Source organism: Caloenas nicobarica, chromosome 2 (genome assembly GCF_036013445.1).
Source record: "Caloenas nicobarica isolate bCalNic1 chromosome 2, bCalNic1.hap1, whole genome shotgun sequence".
Taxonomy (NCBI): Eukaryota; Metazoa; Chordata; class Aves; order Columbiformes; family Columbidae; genus Caloenas; species Caloenas nicobarica.
Window position 1 is genome coordinate 5,419,806 of NC_088246.1, and position 16,550 is coordinate 5,436,355.

Here is a 16,550-nt window from a genome sequence, read left to right on the forward strand (position 1 = left end):
AGAAATAGTGCAGGAAATTATACCAGACTTTGGACTTTCAAATCGGAAAAGGGAATAAAGAAATAAGGCAACAAAAATTGCAAGGGAAAAGGGTATTTGTTTGTGCACGTATATGAATGTGTGTGCATATATGTGCATCTGTATATAGATTTAGAACTTAACTGTGAGGAGTTGCAGGAAGGCAACATGATTTTGAATCTAAAATAGCAGATGAAATTAAATGTTGATACACTTCTGCATGGGGGGAGATAAGAATTCTTTACTTGTATTTGCGGTGATGCCTGAAATATCTGCTAATGAAGAGATCTTTGTGTTATAATAAGATCATCCGAAAAATCACATTAGCCCAATGCTCACATGTCATAAAATGCAAATGAGACATTGGGAATTATTAGAAAAGTAAGAGAACAAAGCAATGTGTGGGTATATAAATTCATGGTGCTCTCTCCTTTTATCCTGGATATTGTGTGTGGTTCTAGTCCATCTCCCCCCGCCCAAAAATCCAAATTAGAGAAGGTACAAAGATAAGAACTAAGGTGGGTCGGAGTTACAAGCAGCTGAACCCCAGGACACTTTAGGCACTAAAGGTTGTCACGGGTTCAGAACATGATGGGATAAAGGCGTGAAATAGGATTGGAAAAGGTCACTTAAAATTGTCTTCAGCATTCAGGGGTGATGGGTACAGTGCTCCTGTGGATGCTGTAGGAAATCGGTTCCAGAAATCAAAGTTATAAGTCCCAAAAGATGGGGGCGGTGAGGGAAGTCCTCTCAATTCCACCCGCTGGATGCCGCTCAGATGTGGGGTTTGGATAATCCAGTTTAACACTCCAGGATCATTGCTGCCTATAGGTTTTTAAGGAATGCCAGGTTTTGTCCTCCGCAGGGTGTTTGTTTTTTTTTTAATTTTTAAAAATTTTTAAAATTTACCGGCATCTATAATACCTAAATTTATGGTAGTGATTCAATATTGATGCTGCTTTACATCTTCAGATGGAGCAAATTTAGCAGATGTAGCAAATGGCACATCTGCTGCATTTGGTCCAGTGTAACTAAGGAAGGAGAAACTGTTTTCTGTGATGCTCAACACTGTCATAGTTGTTCAAATTGTGATTTGGTGCAAATATTTCTACGTAATATCTGTGTGCGATAAAAGCCGCATAAAGCCACTTGAGAACTGTTCGTTACTGCATCCAAAATTATCATCTAAGTCACAGTAGAGCCTCTATAACATAATATTTTTTTAAAAAATCTTTGAAATAATATGTAAATTAAAGGAAACACCTATTTGGAACATCACTGTGTTGTGAACGGCAAAATTGCCAAGATTAAAAACAATGTGAAGGAATATTTTCCCTGGAACAAATATTTCCCTAAGCAAATATGAGTTGCCATTTGAAATGGAGAATTAGATCAAGGAAAACAATTCTGAAATTATTTGCAAAAATCAGTAGCTGTTGTCAAAGTTTTTTGCATGTTTTTTTAGACTGTTTATTTAGACTTTTTATTGACTGCCGTGGTCTGATCTTTAGCGTTACGAGGTTTGGGGACCAACATGATGCGGTTTAGGTAAATTTTTGCCTCGCGCGCTGTTTGTGTTCGATAACCGGCCAACGATTGAGCTCAGAAGTGCTCCGCAACATTTCTTACGCAAATGTTTGGTAATTAGTTTTTCTTGCTTAATACTCTCTACTTCTTCATTAACTTTATACCCTGTTTCCCCAAAATTAAGACAGGGTCTTATATTAATTGTTGCTCCAAAAGATGCCTTTTTTTACATGTATAACTGCCTGGACGTTATTTAAATTGACTTTTTTTAGTGAACTGTAACTAGGGCTTATTTTTGGAGTAGGGCTTATATTTCGAGCATCCTCAAAAATCCTGAAAAATCATGCTAGGGTTTATTTTTGGGGTAGGTCTTATTTTGGGGAAGACAGGGTAGAAATGGATCCCGCATTGAAGACCTCCCTCAATCTCAGCCTAGAATATAAACTGGGCTTTATTCTAAGACGCAGCCTTGGCTTTGGGACAACACTTTTTTTACGCATAAAATACAACACACGGCATTGTCCTTCCCGTTCGAATTTCGGCGTGTTTCGGGATTTAAGGTCAGAAAGGAGATTTCTTTGCCTGGGTGATATTGCAACAAAGCTGTTGGCGTTTGAGACACAAGTTTTTCTCTTTTGGAAAAGTCCTTCTCAGCTGCTCAGGTGTCCTGTGGGGATTTCTCCAGGCGTGTTGCTGCAGATTTGTTGCAAACAGAATGTGACGTTTTGAGAATGAGCCTTTTACTGTAACATCCATCACCGAGGGGCAGAGTTTCCATGTGTTTTCTGTTTAACTGGAGCATTGACGGGCAGCGATTGGGTAGGTTTCAGTTTACGAGTGTCTTTAAAGTAAAGAAACGCTTCTGTAAACACACAGATCTGCACAATTCTGACTTTATTATGTTATCCGAGCACTTCTTAAATGGTGAAAGCTCATAAAACCCATTTAGACACCGATGCACTTTCCTATTATTACCAATTGACAACTGCACCTGAGCTTTGCTCGCTCCCTTAAGGTGGAAGAAATATTTTAGGAAATATGGAAATTCCTACTATATGGAGGACAGAAAATTACTGTTGGGCCTGTTGGACACCTTGCAAGTGCTTTGAGAGGAGGAAATATTGACGTCGAGCTCTTCTAAATCAGAATCTTTTGGGTTTTGCTTCCAGAGAAAGTACTTGAAATTTCACTCCAAATCTGCACTGTGAGGCTTTCTTGTCAAAGTCTTTCCATGAGAGATTTGTTCCATTTCATACACAACTATTCTCCCACTGAAATGTTCTTGTGCTGCTAGTAATTGTATTATTTGTATTTATGTTACCAGTTTTCTTGTTTGCACTTGATGTATTTGTAATATCAGGAGGAAGGTACGTGGCATTTCTGAGAGAAAAGATGGGGAATTATATATTGACGTGTGCAATGGGATTTAATAACAATTTCACTTACCTTCCAACTTGGGGTTCGGGAACTGTTTTGTTCCTTCTAATGCAGAATGTCAATAAATTCTACGTCCCTGTTAACCTCCTACAGCTTCCATAGCATCCTATTTTCTCGGTATAATCCACCTTTTAAAGTTTGTTACTTCAAGATGCGCTGCTGCGCAGCTGCGGAAAAAAGATAATAAAAAATAACTTGTCGGGGCATGTTTGCCTGTATTTTAAATGAAATCATTTGTTGACTCTGAAAAGAAAGGCGTTAATCTCTTTAGTCTAAGATATTCCTCTGCTTAGAGGATGCACATGATGTGGTTTTGTCTCATCATGTTACAATATGATGTTAACAAGTTGAGTATCGATAGGGTTCGGTACCATGTGTTGCAGTGGTGCAGAGAAACATCGAAGAAAAAGGGCCGCGCGAGAGGCAGGAAACAAGTACTTGTAGCTCACAATAGATCATCAAAATGTAAGGTGATCAACTCAGTTATCACTTAATATTCTAAAAGCCTTTTCCAACTTTTTTAATTTTAATGTCAGTTCAAGTTCTAATTGTCAGGAGGCTGAGTCTTGGGGAAATGAGTAGATGTCTTACGTGCATTTCTGGTTTGCAAACCGTTGTTTTTATCTATGGTTTAAAATTCTTAGAGTCTTGAAATCTTTCAAGTTCATAGAATCCTTGAATCGTTTTGTTCGAAAAGATTCTCAGGATCATCAAGTCCAACCATCAACCCAACACTGTCACTAGATGTTACACTTGCTTTTGCTGAGCTGCATGTAATTTTTTTACCTGTTTTTTTGGGGGGGTCCTATTCTTTTTTTCTCTTTGGTTTATTTTTTTAATGTTTTTAGGCAGGTAAGCAAGTTAAACACAGGTCCTGACCTTTCTTTTCAATTAATAACACCCTCTCCAACCTTGTTCCTGCAGCCAGTGCTGCAGCTCAGGATCCTGCTTGTGTTGTGTCTTTTGTCCTCTAGATACACAGAAACATTCTGTGATTCTATCATCTTAGAATTTTTTTTTTTTTTTCTTGACCTTTGTAGGAGTTTCAATGTCCCACACTTGATGGTGTATTTGGCTACAAAATACGCCCGGGCGTCCGCAGGCATTTATTGCATCTCTTCTTTTTTAGATGGGTCCTGTTTGCTTTCTCGGTCCAGACACACATTTTAGCAGCAAGTTATTTAATGTAATTTACAGTATCTCCTTCGGATTCTTCTGGGAAAACTCTTGGCATGGCAAGAGCTTTGATTGTGCAGAGGTCCGGGCTGGTTAATGATGGGCTAATGTTGTCGTGCGAGTTTGCCAAGGACAAAATGCGTTGAAAGGCAAGGAAGGGGGTCTCAATAAGGTGGAAAGTTTCTGCGACATTATCTCAAGACTTCTGAGTGAATAACCTTACATCTTAAATTGACTCACTGCATGGCTGGAAAACTAGTTCTGTGCTGCATTGATTTATTTTTCTGCCTTTTTTTTTCTTTTTCCCTAGTGTCCCAATGTAATATCAGCTTGAAGAAGCAGAGGAGTCGAAGTATCTTTAGCACCTTATTCTGCTGCTTTCGTGACTACAATGTCGAGCCACCATCTACCAACAGCACCAGTGCTCTTCCTCCTTTGGTGGAGGAGAATGGAGGACTTCAGAAGGTCAGCCTTGTAGCTTATTTTACTGTCCTATAGGCCTTTTGCAACCAAGGTTGAACTTTGTGCTTCTTAAAGTTTGGCTTAATAGGTTTCCCTCACGGGGAACGTGGTTACAGGAAAAAAAACCTACTGTTTTCATGGTGAATTGCAAGTATCTGTTTGGCTGCAGTTTAAAGCTAAGTCGGCCATGAAGATTATTGGCACTATAAGCAAACAAGATTTAAAACCTGAGTAAGACACTAAAAAAAAAAAGTGGATTTCTCATAATATTCCAGATACTGAGTTCTCTCTGGCTGTGGTTCGCCTTCCCAACTATAGGAAGGTTAAAACGTGTCCACTGGAGCACAATGGAACTGCTTTGTTTCCAGTGACAGAAAAACAGTTCAAAAGGGGGGAAAACCATAACTGGACCTTTTTTCCTAATCAATTCGCCTTCATTTAGTGCACACTGAGTCCAGAGATATCAGCTTTTGGTCACTTTTCCTGGTTAATAAGTTTTGTTTGCCTAATAAGTCAAATTAATCGATACAAACTTTTAGCACTTCATTGTGTGGAAGAGCAGAACGTTACTTTTGTTGAATTTGAGTAATTACATAGCTTGGGCATATTCGTAAAATCACAATACACTTTTATATGTTGTTTTTAAATCTGATAGCACTGAAGGGATTTGCATTATGTTACTGAAGAATTTCCCTTCAATATAGTGAACACAGGGATGCCACTTTTTCCACACCACGTTGTTTTTCAGCATTCTGATAACTCCACTAGCACTATACTCTTAATTTTTCCAGAACTTTAAAGGATTGCAAGTATAGGTGTATCCGTGATGGGGAATAATAGCAAAAATTGAGATGTTTCTGTCTCTTCAACCTTCCGCTCTTCATACTAATTTTTCATAAGCCACGCAGCTGATTTCTTACGTACATTGTCCTGTTCATTTTATTTGGAATTTTGCTGGTTATGTTTGAATTCTGAAAGAGCAAAGAAACCATTCAGTGGAGAAAGGAAAGGAGAACAAAGTGACTGAGACAACACGGGGAGGGGGATAAAGGCTGAACCGCTCCCACAGAAGCAAAACACACTGAAAATTCCTCTGCCAAGAGGAGGAATTGCATGTATATTTTTAGACATCTTTTGCTGGCCAAGGTAGGTTTTGACTGAAATGAGGGAAATCTGGTCTGGATGTGCTGAAGGAAAAGCTGTAGCGTGTGCGCACGTTCACCTGAGAAACAAAAGGAAAAGGAAAGTGGAGAAATGTCCCTTCCCACTGTGCCGGGGGATGGAAAAGATGCAGAAGTGAAGCTACAGGCAAAATTACAACTGGGAGAAAATGAGACAAACATAAAGAAGAGTTTGGATTTTTTTCTATAGAAAACGTGAGCTAAAATGGTCTGGACTCAGTTTTTGGATAGCATTTTGTAAAACAATTACCTTCTCAATATACCTTATGCCCTGAGCGAACCGTAGCGTGTATGTTCACACGAGTTTCCATCCTCGCTCTGCGCTGCCCTAGTGAGCGGTTTTGAAGTTGTTCACGAGCCCAGGACGCAAATCACAGAATTCATAGAATTACCAGACTAAGAGAGTAAAAAAAGTTCAAAGAATATGATAAAAAGAATTATTAAAGAGGGCGTTTTCTTCAAGTAGGATGAAAAGCGCTCAGGTGCGTACTGATCTTTGTAGAAAAAAAGATCATGTATAGCCAAGCTTTTGGGTAGTTGTTTAGTGAGTGCAAATAAGTCTTTGTGACATTTCTGTTTAAACGCAATATTGAAGACTAGGAAGCTTCATATGTGTTTTTATATGCTGTTCTTAATTTGGTTAGTATAAGTAGGAGATTCTTTTAAAGAAAGAAAAACAGCGTTGAAGACTTTTGGATATATTTGGATATTGTTCCGCTGTCAGGATAGTGCTTTTTTTACCAGGAGAGCTGTGGTTTAGAGCTGCACAGGTTGGTTGGATTTGACCGATTTACACCGAACATCTTGTATAGATTCAGAAGTGGTGATTAAGTTGGGGGAAAGTGCAGGCAGCAGTGGCCTCAGTTCCTAAATTGGTGACATTAAATACCCAGGAATGACAAAATTACCTGGCTTAGGAAAGAAAAGAAAGCCTGACAACATTCTGCTTAAACTCATCTGCTGTTTAATTAAAGTTTTTGTTACGTTAATCTGCCTGCCAGGTTAAGAATAGTTAAAATTCTGTTGAGGTGCTATTGGAGCGGTCCCTTATACCTTCTGTCACTCTTGTACTAATTATTTATCACATCACGGGCGGCCTCGGACCATGGCCCAGTCAGTTCATGTGTTGAGACCCTTTTCCTTCAAAAACAGAAAGAGCAAATTGCACAATAAGGTTCAGTAGTTATTATTAGAAACTAATATAAAGGGCTTGGATGAACTTTCCTTCTGTCTTTGCTGTTTAGTAGAGCTGTTACGTGAAAACTGGTGATAAAAACTTCGGAGGAAGGAAAGGAATGGAGAAAGTTTCTGGTCGTTTCACAGAAATTCAGTGTTCATTCTATGGTGCTTCTGGCGTATTCTTGAAGTTGATGTGACAAACTAACTTACTCCTGATTAGGAGTCTCGATTCTTTAAAGACTAACCTGTCATAAAGGAAGGAAAGTGGGGAAGAGTGTTTTATAAAGTAATTGAAAACACAGATCTAAAGTTTTGTTCAGAGTAGTTGTGTCACACGATTTGATTTTTTATTGTTATTATTATTTTGCTGTATTAGGAAAAATGCAATCGGTGCTTCAAATGCAATCGGTGCTTCAAATGCAATCGGTGCTTCAAATGAAATCGGTGCTTCAAATGAAATCAGCGCTTCATTTAGTATTTTACCAAATGATATGACTTGATTATGCTCGGCAAGTCAAGTTCTTCATAGTATTAGAAGAAACACCAAACTGAGCATGATTTTGAATAAACAAGTTTTTTCAGCACTGTCTTCTACTCCACTAGGGGGGAAAAAAAAAAGCCCAAAAACTTCTTTAAAGTATTGAGTTCACATTTAAACCTTCTACTCACAGAGCAGCTGCTTGTCCAAGTGTGACTCTAATACTGGTAACGAACGATCCGTTCTGTCTCTAAAGTTTCAGCGTGACGTTTTTCAATAACTTGTATTTACTGCAACGGTTGTGTATTTGCTTCTCTTAAAACGCGGCACAAAGATGTGTTCTGAGACGTGCCATCGCTTACGGTGGGTATATCAGCCTGTCTGCAGCTGGGATGCTGAGCCAGATGTGTCACCGGGCGCACACGATGTTCAGCCTCATGAAACCCTGACTAATATTTTCCTGCTTCCTCAGCAGCCGGCAGCTCACCAAGACCTTCCAGCCAATTTTTTTAGGGGCCAGAGTATCAGGAGAGGGAAGCATTTTTTTGTTTTCTCCTGAGCAAATTCAATTCTCAATTTCTATTCTTCAATTAGCAACTGAATTTCTATATTCTCTGGGCGTGCTTCTGGCTGTAAGTTTTTGATTTTCTGGGTAAGTTTGTTACGTGAGTTTTGAAGTGTTTGCAGATACAGATTTCATCTGCAGGCTTCAAGGAGGGATCTAGATAGAGAAAAGGTGAGAAAAGCTGGATGTAAACTGGCGCTCTCTTCCTTTTGCCTTCATTCATGGTGGGTGAGGGAGCTCCGACCAGCCCATCGGCGCTTTGCCATTTCATTTACAACCCGCTTCCACTAAAATCCTCTCTGCTTGGGTTTCACCGTTCGATCCAGGTTGGGCAGATGGCTCGTGTTCAACAAGATGAAATGTGAATGAGGAAGGAGGATTTTTATACTTGTTGGATTAGAGGAAGAGGTCTTGGTCCGCATTCAACAGGGAAGAAGACAGAATTAGGAGGAGGTTTATTCTGGGGGCGGCAGCTGCCTCTGCTGCTTTCCCTGTAATGGGAATGGAACCAGAAAGGTCAAGTCCTTGAATTTCCACCTCACCCACAGAATCACAGGCTGGTTGGGGTTGGAAGAGACCTCTGGAGATCATCCAGTCCAACTCACCTGCTAACACAGGGTCACCAGAGCAGATCACACAGGAATGTGTCCAGGTGGGTTTGAATGTCTCCAGAGAAGGAGACTCCACAACCTCTCTGCGCAGCCTGGTCCAGGGCTCTGGCACCTCACAGGAAAGAAGTTTCTCCTCATATTCAGCTGGAACCTCCTGTGTTTCAGTCTGTGCCCGTTGCCCCTCATCCTGTCGTTGGGCACCACTGAACAGAGTCTGGTCCATCCTCTTGACACCCACCCTGGAGATATTTATAAACATTGATGAGATCCCCTCTCAGCTTCTCTTCTCCAGGCTGAACAGCCCCAGCTCTCTGTTTCTTCTCATCAGAAAGATGCTTCAGACCCCTCAGCATCTTTGTAGCTCTAACCCATCCAAACCACCACAAGAGCTTCGTCTCCTCCTCCCCACTGCGTTTCGCTGCACGGTGCTGTCATGTCCACAGCGATGCTGGAAAACCATTTTTGTGACTTATTGTCGTGTCTCCAACACTCTTGTCTGCTTCAGGGATCTCTTTTGATAACACGGGGAAAGGATCTTTATCCTACGTGAATGTGGTTCACCAGAGGGAGAAAAACGTCTTGTAGGGAGCTCAAAAGTAGGGTCTCCTTCATGCAAGAGACCTTTGTATATATTTGATGGGGAGACTACAAACAGCACACTTTCCAAACCAGCCTCATTGCCCAGTGTGGGGGAAAATAAGTGAAATTAATACAAATCAGTGCTCTTTCTCCTTCTTCACCTTTGCTGGGTCAGAGCAAGAAGATTCCTGGTGGTTGGTTCTGCTGGTCACCATCAGCATGCAGAGGGGAAATCTGGTTGGAAATCAAAAGCCCCTCTGCCAAGTTATGTTTGGTTCCTCTGTCTCTGCCCACTCATTCTGACCTTCTTCACCTCCCCAAAAAGTCATCTATACGAAGATACAAAGCTTGGTAGTCCAAGTCAATGAAAGAGTCGAAGAGTTACTATATTATTGTTTTTAAAGAACATATCATGGTGTAGTATAAGCTTCGTGTTAAAGAAACAAATACAAGAAATCTCTTCTTTTGATCAGCTTCTCTTCTAAAGGGTTTATTCTTTAAAAAAACCCCAGCTCCTTATCTTTGAATACAGCCTGTTCTCAAAAAAAGCAAAATACTGTGGTCTGTCACTTGATGCTCATGGATCCCATACGCGATTATAGATGGACAGCGTTAACGAATGGACGCGGTACTGAAAATGTCATGTCTCTCGAACTAAAATCACGTAGCTGAGGGAAACGACCGGATTTATCGTTTCATCTGTATATATTGTACCATGAAAAAAAAACCCCACAACTCATTTCAATGGCTACAAACCAGTTCCTGGGTTATCTCAGTGATACAGCGGGGAAATTTTGGCATTCTAGGAACAGCTTTGTCCCGTTAACGGCAGCAGGAGCTGGTGGAAGGATTTCAACAAATGCCGTCATCTATCATTTCTTTCAAGCGATAGCGTCGTGACCGACTTCCCTTCCTGTTCCAAGGCATCAGGAAATGAGGCAGGACGCTGGGAAAAAGTTTCCCATAGCAGGCTTGTTTTTAAAAAGTATTTGCCTGTTTGCGAACGCTTACGCTTTACCAACAGACTCTTGCGTTTATCTTCCCGCGTGTTTTTCCAGATGTCGTTATCATTTCGATTTTTGCGTAAGGTACCTTTAGGGTTCCTCTGAGGAAAATTCACTTGTTTTCCTTGTTTTTTGACTTATGGAATTCCACAAGAAAAAGCCAACAGGAATGCAGGTCCTGTAGCAACTTAGATTTGGGATTCCCATGAAAGTCAGGCTTAATGGTAATACCCTGGAGTGCAGCCTTGCTTCAAGAAATTGCCAAAATCTAAAGAATTTAGGCGTGGTGAAAGCCTCTGGAAGTCTCTGGGAAAACCTCACGTGGTAGCAAGTAATAGGACAAGAGGAAATAGCCCCAAGTTGCACCAGGGGAGGTTTAGTCTGGATATTAGGAAAAAATTCTTCCTGGAAAGGGTTGTCGGGCATTGGAACAGGCTGCCCAGGGCAGTGGTGGAGTCACCATCCCTGGAGGGGTTTAAAAGATGTTTAGACGAGGTTCTTAGGGACATGGTTTAGTGCTAGAGTTAGGTTATGGTTGGACTCAATGATCCTGAGGGTCTTTTCCAACCAAAATGATTCCGATACACAGCTACATTTGCATCCACAATAAAGAAAATCTGTGGATGTGCCTCTACCTCTTGTACACCGTTTTCATCTGTTGATGGGAGGGGAGTTCCCGTTGTATTTTATTCTCTACCAGGGGATGCAAAAAACGCCTTTCGAACCAAACAGAACACGGGTTGCAATCCGTGTTCTGCCTGCGGAACCGTATCCTGGATAACAACCCGCTCATCCGATTGGCACCTGCTCAAACACGCTCTTTACCAAAATGACCCAAGAAATTCAGATCATCTTCCACTATCACAACATTAACGTGCCGAATTGTAATTCTTTATTTTCATTTTGCTGTTACTTTGAGGAAAATTTGCATTCGTACCTTTTTTGTGTGCGTTTGTTTTTATAGAAATCAGGAACTTTTGGCTAAAACAAGCTTCTTGATGGTTTGTGGTGGTTGCTCTTCTCGAGCTGCTTCACCAGCTTCTCTGGATTTTCGTCCCACTTTAGGAAAACTTTCTGCTGTTGCAGCAATAAAAAAAGAGGACTTGAAAAATAATATTGAATTCCTTATTTGTCAGTGATGTGTCAACACTATGTTAGACTCCAAAACAAGTGAGCACAAAGCTTTTCCAGCTGGGAGAGGATGTTCTGATGTTGAAAACAGCTCTTTCAGTAGATGGTCAATCTGCTGGCAGTCAGCGCCTGTTTTGCCCAAGTAATTAAAGAATAAAATCATCTACCCTGTTTCCCCGAAAATAAGACCTACCCCAAAAATAAACCCTAGCGTGATTTTTCAGGATTTTTGTGGCTGCTCAAAATATAAGCCCTAATCCAAAAATAAGCCCTACTTGCAGTTAATAAAAGAAGTCAATTTAAATAGTGTCCAGACAGCTGTACATGTAAGAAAGTAATAAGTTTTGGAGGAAAAATGAATACCAACCCTGTCATATTTCTGGGGAAACAGGGTACTTAAGCAACATCTGTGCTAGAAGAGTCACTTTCGTTTTATTTGTTTTTTTAAGATGCAGTGCCCACCAGAAAACAAATAGTTGGTTTTGGCAGATTAGAAAGATTAGAAAATCTTTTTTCTTCCCAAAACGTCTTAACGTATTGAGTCGGCAGCCCTGGTGACGCCCCTGTCTCCATTGAGAAGCTGTAAATGGAAATATCTTGGTTCTCCGTGTGTTGGTTCCCAGGATGAGAAGAAAAGGGTCAAGTTGGCCAAAGTCTTTTGTCTTCTCCCAAGTACAACACGAGAGTGAGCCCGTGGAAGGAGCACCGATACTCTTGTCTCTATCCGGGTGAAAAAAAGTGAGATTCCTCGGGTTGTTTTCTCATCATCGTGTCCATCTTGGGCATTTCGCTGTTGCCCACGTGAAGATGCTGGTTTTTCCTGAGGCGAATGTCTCAGGTGCCATTAACTACAAGGAGTGGGCTCCCACTGCCCACGTCTGGCTCAGCCTCTTGTTGCTGCAGTGAATATAGACAGAATGTACCCATTTGTAGACATTAAAGCTGAAAAAGTTACAGTAAATACAGGTACTTTCCTTATTGTCATCTCTTATTAATCACAGCATGGGTTTTACCAGTCCCGGTCTCCTAAAAATCATAAATGCCAATATACTAACCGATCATTTCAGCGACTAAAATGCAAGATCCTGATTTTATTTTTTTTTTTTAACCTGGTTTCTCGAATACTTTGAATTTTTTTGGTTTAAAATGTTTGAGTGCTGCATTTACTGCTTCAGACCTTTGTTCTACCCTTTAAAAAGCCATTACCCTTACAGTGATTTTTTTTTTTTTCTTTTTCCCCAGGGTGACCAGATGCAGGTCATGCCTATACCAAGTGTATGTATTTTTATCCCTTTTTCTTTTCGTAATTTTCATAACTTTTGCTTTGATTCACCTTATGTTGCTGTCTAACAGGTCTGTTGTGTTGTTGCATGTTGACAAAAGGGTTTTATGTTCAATCTGCAATGCTGGATACTCAGAGATGAATCGAACCGCGCGTGTCGCACAGGGACTAAAAGAAGAGTTTGGGTTTTATGTGGTTTTCATCTCGCATCTCAGTTAAATTCATTCCTGAATTTTTATCATTTTGAATATGCGTGAAGTAGCCTGAAAGCTGAAATTGCTTATTTTAATAGAGAAAAAAGGCGACTCATTGCTGTGTGGGGGGCAGTTAAATTTCTCTATTTTTTCCCTATATTTATTTTGAAAAGAAGAGTTAGAAACTGCATAATATGTTTAGAACAAGCCACATTAGGAAAATAAAGAATACACTGGCTATAGCTGCATGACTGCACTCTTTTGGGATGATGTTGTCAGTATCAGCTGCTGCTTTATGGGCCTTAATATTCCTGCTTATCCTCCCCGGATTAACCTTGGAATGCCGTTTGGCATCCGAACTATTTTTCAAAACTAAATAAAAGGAAGGGAGGGGAAAAAAAAAAAGTTCTTCAAACTGAAGCTTTGAATTTAATTAGGTTTAACCTTTTTTGGTCAAAAAGCTGCTCTTTTTCTACTTGTTTTTTATGTGGATGATGACTTAGATATTTTTTTTTTAAATCTGGAAATACTTTTTTTTTTTTTTGAGGTCCCTTGCTGTTTATAATATTTTATTAGTGCGGTGTTTTGCAGGAAATATCAGTGCTGGTGTGTGGAATTACTGACACAGCCCCCTTTCTTGAGATACTGGGTAGCCCCTAAAGACCTGAATATCCCCAAAAATACCTTTTTTTTTTAACCTCTTTTCCTCCTTCTCATGTAAGCCAACATTATGAGATGTGCTGGAAGAACCGTGTCCGTGCTGCAGCGCAATTGTGTCAGGAAATCACTGAAACTGTGCAGATCCCCCCTACTTTTTCATGGATTTAAGAACTGTTGGAAATTACCCTTTATTGCTTAGCTATTATTTCTAATACGAAATTAATTCTAACGTGGCTCATGCACATGTGTATACATAAGAATATACACACATGTACATGCATGTAACTTGTATATATGCGAGTCTGGGAATAAAAAACTTTGGGTATATGAAAATACTGGTTTCTAAATGACTTTTACACACCTGCCAGGTTCAGTTCGGTGTCTGTAGTTGCTCTGCAAGGAGTTATTGGAATGTAAAACGTGTTCTGGCCGCGCTGTGACCCGGAACAACATTTCGCCTGAGAGTGAGTGTAGGTGTTAATGACACGGGAATTCAAACACAATTCTGAAATGACAAATAAGCCCAGCGTTATCAGGTAGAAAAATGAACCGAGATACTGTGCTGTTATAGAGCACGGTCTTCCTGATGATAAAGCCTTGCGTTTGGGTAGTGGGAGGAAAAAGAGTGATTCAAGAAGAGGCTTCTTTTTTTTCTCTTTCTATTTTCTTTTTTTCTTCCTTTTCTTGTTTCTTTACGTAGTTTTTTCTTTTAATTGTTGTTCTGTTTTTCTTTTTTTTTGTTTTGTTTTTTTTTTTCTTGTTTGGTTTGTTTTGTTCTTTTTTTCCTTTTTCTGTTTTGGCGTTTTTTCCAGTTTTGTTGGGGTGTTTTTTCCTGTTGTTTGGTGTGGGGTTTTTTTGTTTTGGGGGTGTTTTTTCCTGTTGTTTTTTTGGTTTTTTTTTTGTTTTGGGGGCGTGGTTTTGTTTTGTTTTTTTTCCTTTTTTGGGGTGTTTTTTCTGGTGGTTTTTTTTCTTTTTTGGAGTGTTTTTTCCTGTTGTTTGGTGTGGGGTTTTTTTGGTTTGGGGTGTTTTTTCCCATTGTTTGGTGTGGGGTTTTTTTTTGGTTGTGGGGTGTGTTTTCCTGTTGTTTGTTTGGGTTTTTTTTTTTTTGTTTTGGGGTGTGTTTGGTTTTTTTTTCCTTTTTTTCCCTTTTTTGGGGTGTTTTTTCCTGGTTTTTTTTCTTTATTTTTTGTTGTTTTTTCCTCTCCCTCCTCTCCCTCCTCTCCCTCCTCTCCCTCCTCTCCCTCCTCTCCCTCCTCTCCCTCCTCTCCCTCCTCTCCCTCCTCTCCCTCCTCTCCCTCCTCTCCCTCCTCTCCCTCCTCTCCCTCCTCTCCCTCCTCTCCCTCCTCTCCCTCCTCTCCCTCCTCTCCCTCCTCTCCCTCCTCTCCCTCCTCTCCCTCCTCTCCCTCCTCTCCCTCCTCTCCCTCCTCTCCCTCCTCTCCCTCCTCTCCCTCTCATCCCCCTTTCCTTTTTTCCCCCTACATTTTTGCTGCACTCTATCCCCAGCCCTTTATTAAGGCAGTAAAACGAACTTTGCAGCCGCGCCGTAGAGCCCCAGTGAGGCAGTCACCTCCCCTCGGTGCCATCGCCCCCAGCACTTGTGTGACATTTACTCCCCCGGTACCTGTCAAACCGAAGCCAGCGAGCATTAGTACATAATAATCTAAATAAAGACAGAAGCGAGCTGAGTTACGGCGAAAGCGCTAGGAGCCAAGATGCAACGTTATGTTTGAAAAATGCCTAAAATTAAACCGTTTTGCCAGTCTCACAAGGGCTGTTTGTCCCGAGCGCTGAAGCCCAAAGGTTCACACTGAGACAACTTAGTGTAATTAAGACCCATTAAGACAGAAATTCTTGATACTTTGCTGCACAGGATGAGAAATAGTCTGTCCAAACTTGCACGTATTGTCCGGACCAGGAGAAAAACCATCCAAACGGGCACAGAGCGAGGTCGGTCACAGTTAAGTTGAACATTTATTTTTTACGGAGCTCATCGCAAACGTAATCACTTCGATGAATTAATTAGTGACCCTGAGAACAGCACTGCCCCCTCCCTACTCATTAGACTTTCAAGTTGAAGTCCCCGGTCAAAACAGGAGGTTTTCTGGAGCTTTATCGCACATGTATAAAATCCGGCAGCCTCACCTGTTTGAAAACTTGTTGCTTTATGTGCAATATCAGTGAAGCGGATCTTCTGCTGAATCAGAATTTTCTCATGTTAATTGCACTTAATTAAAAAATGTGAATTAATATGAACTTTCACTTGGTTATTGGTAATATTGAGATAACTGCTAAGCAAGAAACGTTCAGCTTCAAGTTAGGTTCTTCAGAAAATAGCAGTGCGACTTTTTTTTTTTTTAAAGATGAGCTTTTTTTTTTTTTAAAGATGAGCTTTATCCTGTTTGTATCTCGTATTCTGAAACTGTTTCCAGATACAGCATAGATTAAACAACAACATAATTGATTTTTTCCTAATTCTGCAAAATGATTTCTTATTAGGGCTGATATAAACACGCAATAAACTAGAAAAAACGATACCAGCTGACAGTTGAGCTGACGACCCATCTGAGGAGTTTTGGGATAGGCCTGGCTTAAAAATGCATTAAGTGTAGCTCAAAAGCCTGCGCTTTCCTGGGTGTTTTTCAGCTTTGTTTGGAAAGGAATATGGTAGAGAAATCAAAGCTGACTCCTAGCAACTTGGGCACTTGTTCTCAGTCTTTTGGATGGAAAGGTAGATGGAAATACAAAACCTGCTTCAATGAGTTGGGGTGACCATTTCTTTTGTTCAATTAAAAATCCCAGTATGAAGGGATGGTACCAAAACCAGTCCTCAGAATCCCTGCAGAAATTCAATCTTAGCACTGGGATATTATTTTTTGACTCATTCTCACCTACGTTTAAAGAATTTCTTGTTACGACCTTTTCTAGAAGAAATTCTGCGAACTGCCCATTTCATAACCCGGAGCTGGCATCTTTTGGCAGCTGTGTTTTAAAGTGGGAATAATTTCTCTCCTATTAGAGTATTTCTGCGCTGGGAGAAGCTGTGAGCCCAAAGCGTGAATGGAAGGG

At 40.5% G+C, this 16,550-nt stretch overlaps 1 protein-coding gene across 3 annotated transcripts in view; it reads left to right on the forward strand.

The window, feature by feature from the left end:
• CTDSPL (CTD small phosphatase like) overlaps positions 1-16,550 on the forward strand; it is an 85,120-nt gene that overhangs the window by 43,867 nt on the left and 24,703 nt on the right. For 2 of the 3 annotated variants that reach the window (XM_065627341.1, XM_065627342.1), the window contains exons 2-3: positions 4,469-4,623; positions 12,591-12,623. In XM_065627341.1, the coding sequence (XP_065483413.1) occupies positions 4,469-4,623; positions 12,591-12,623 (188 nt within the window). The remainder of the gene's footprint in view (positions 1-4,468; positions 4,624-12,590; positions 12,624-16,550) is intronic. The other variant, XM_065627343.1, reaches the window with a different exon arrangement.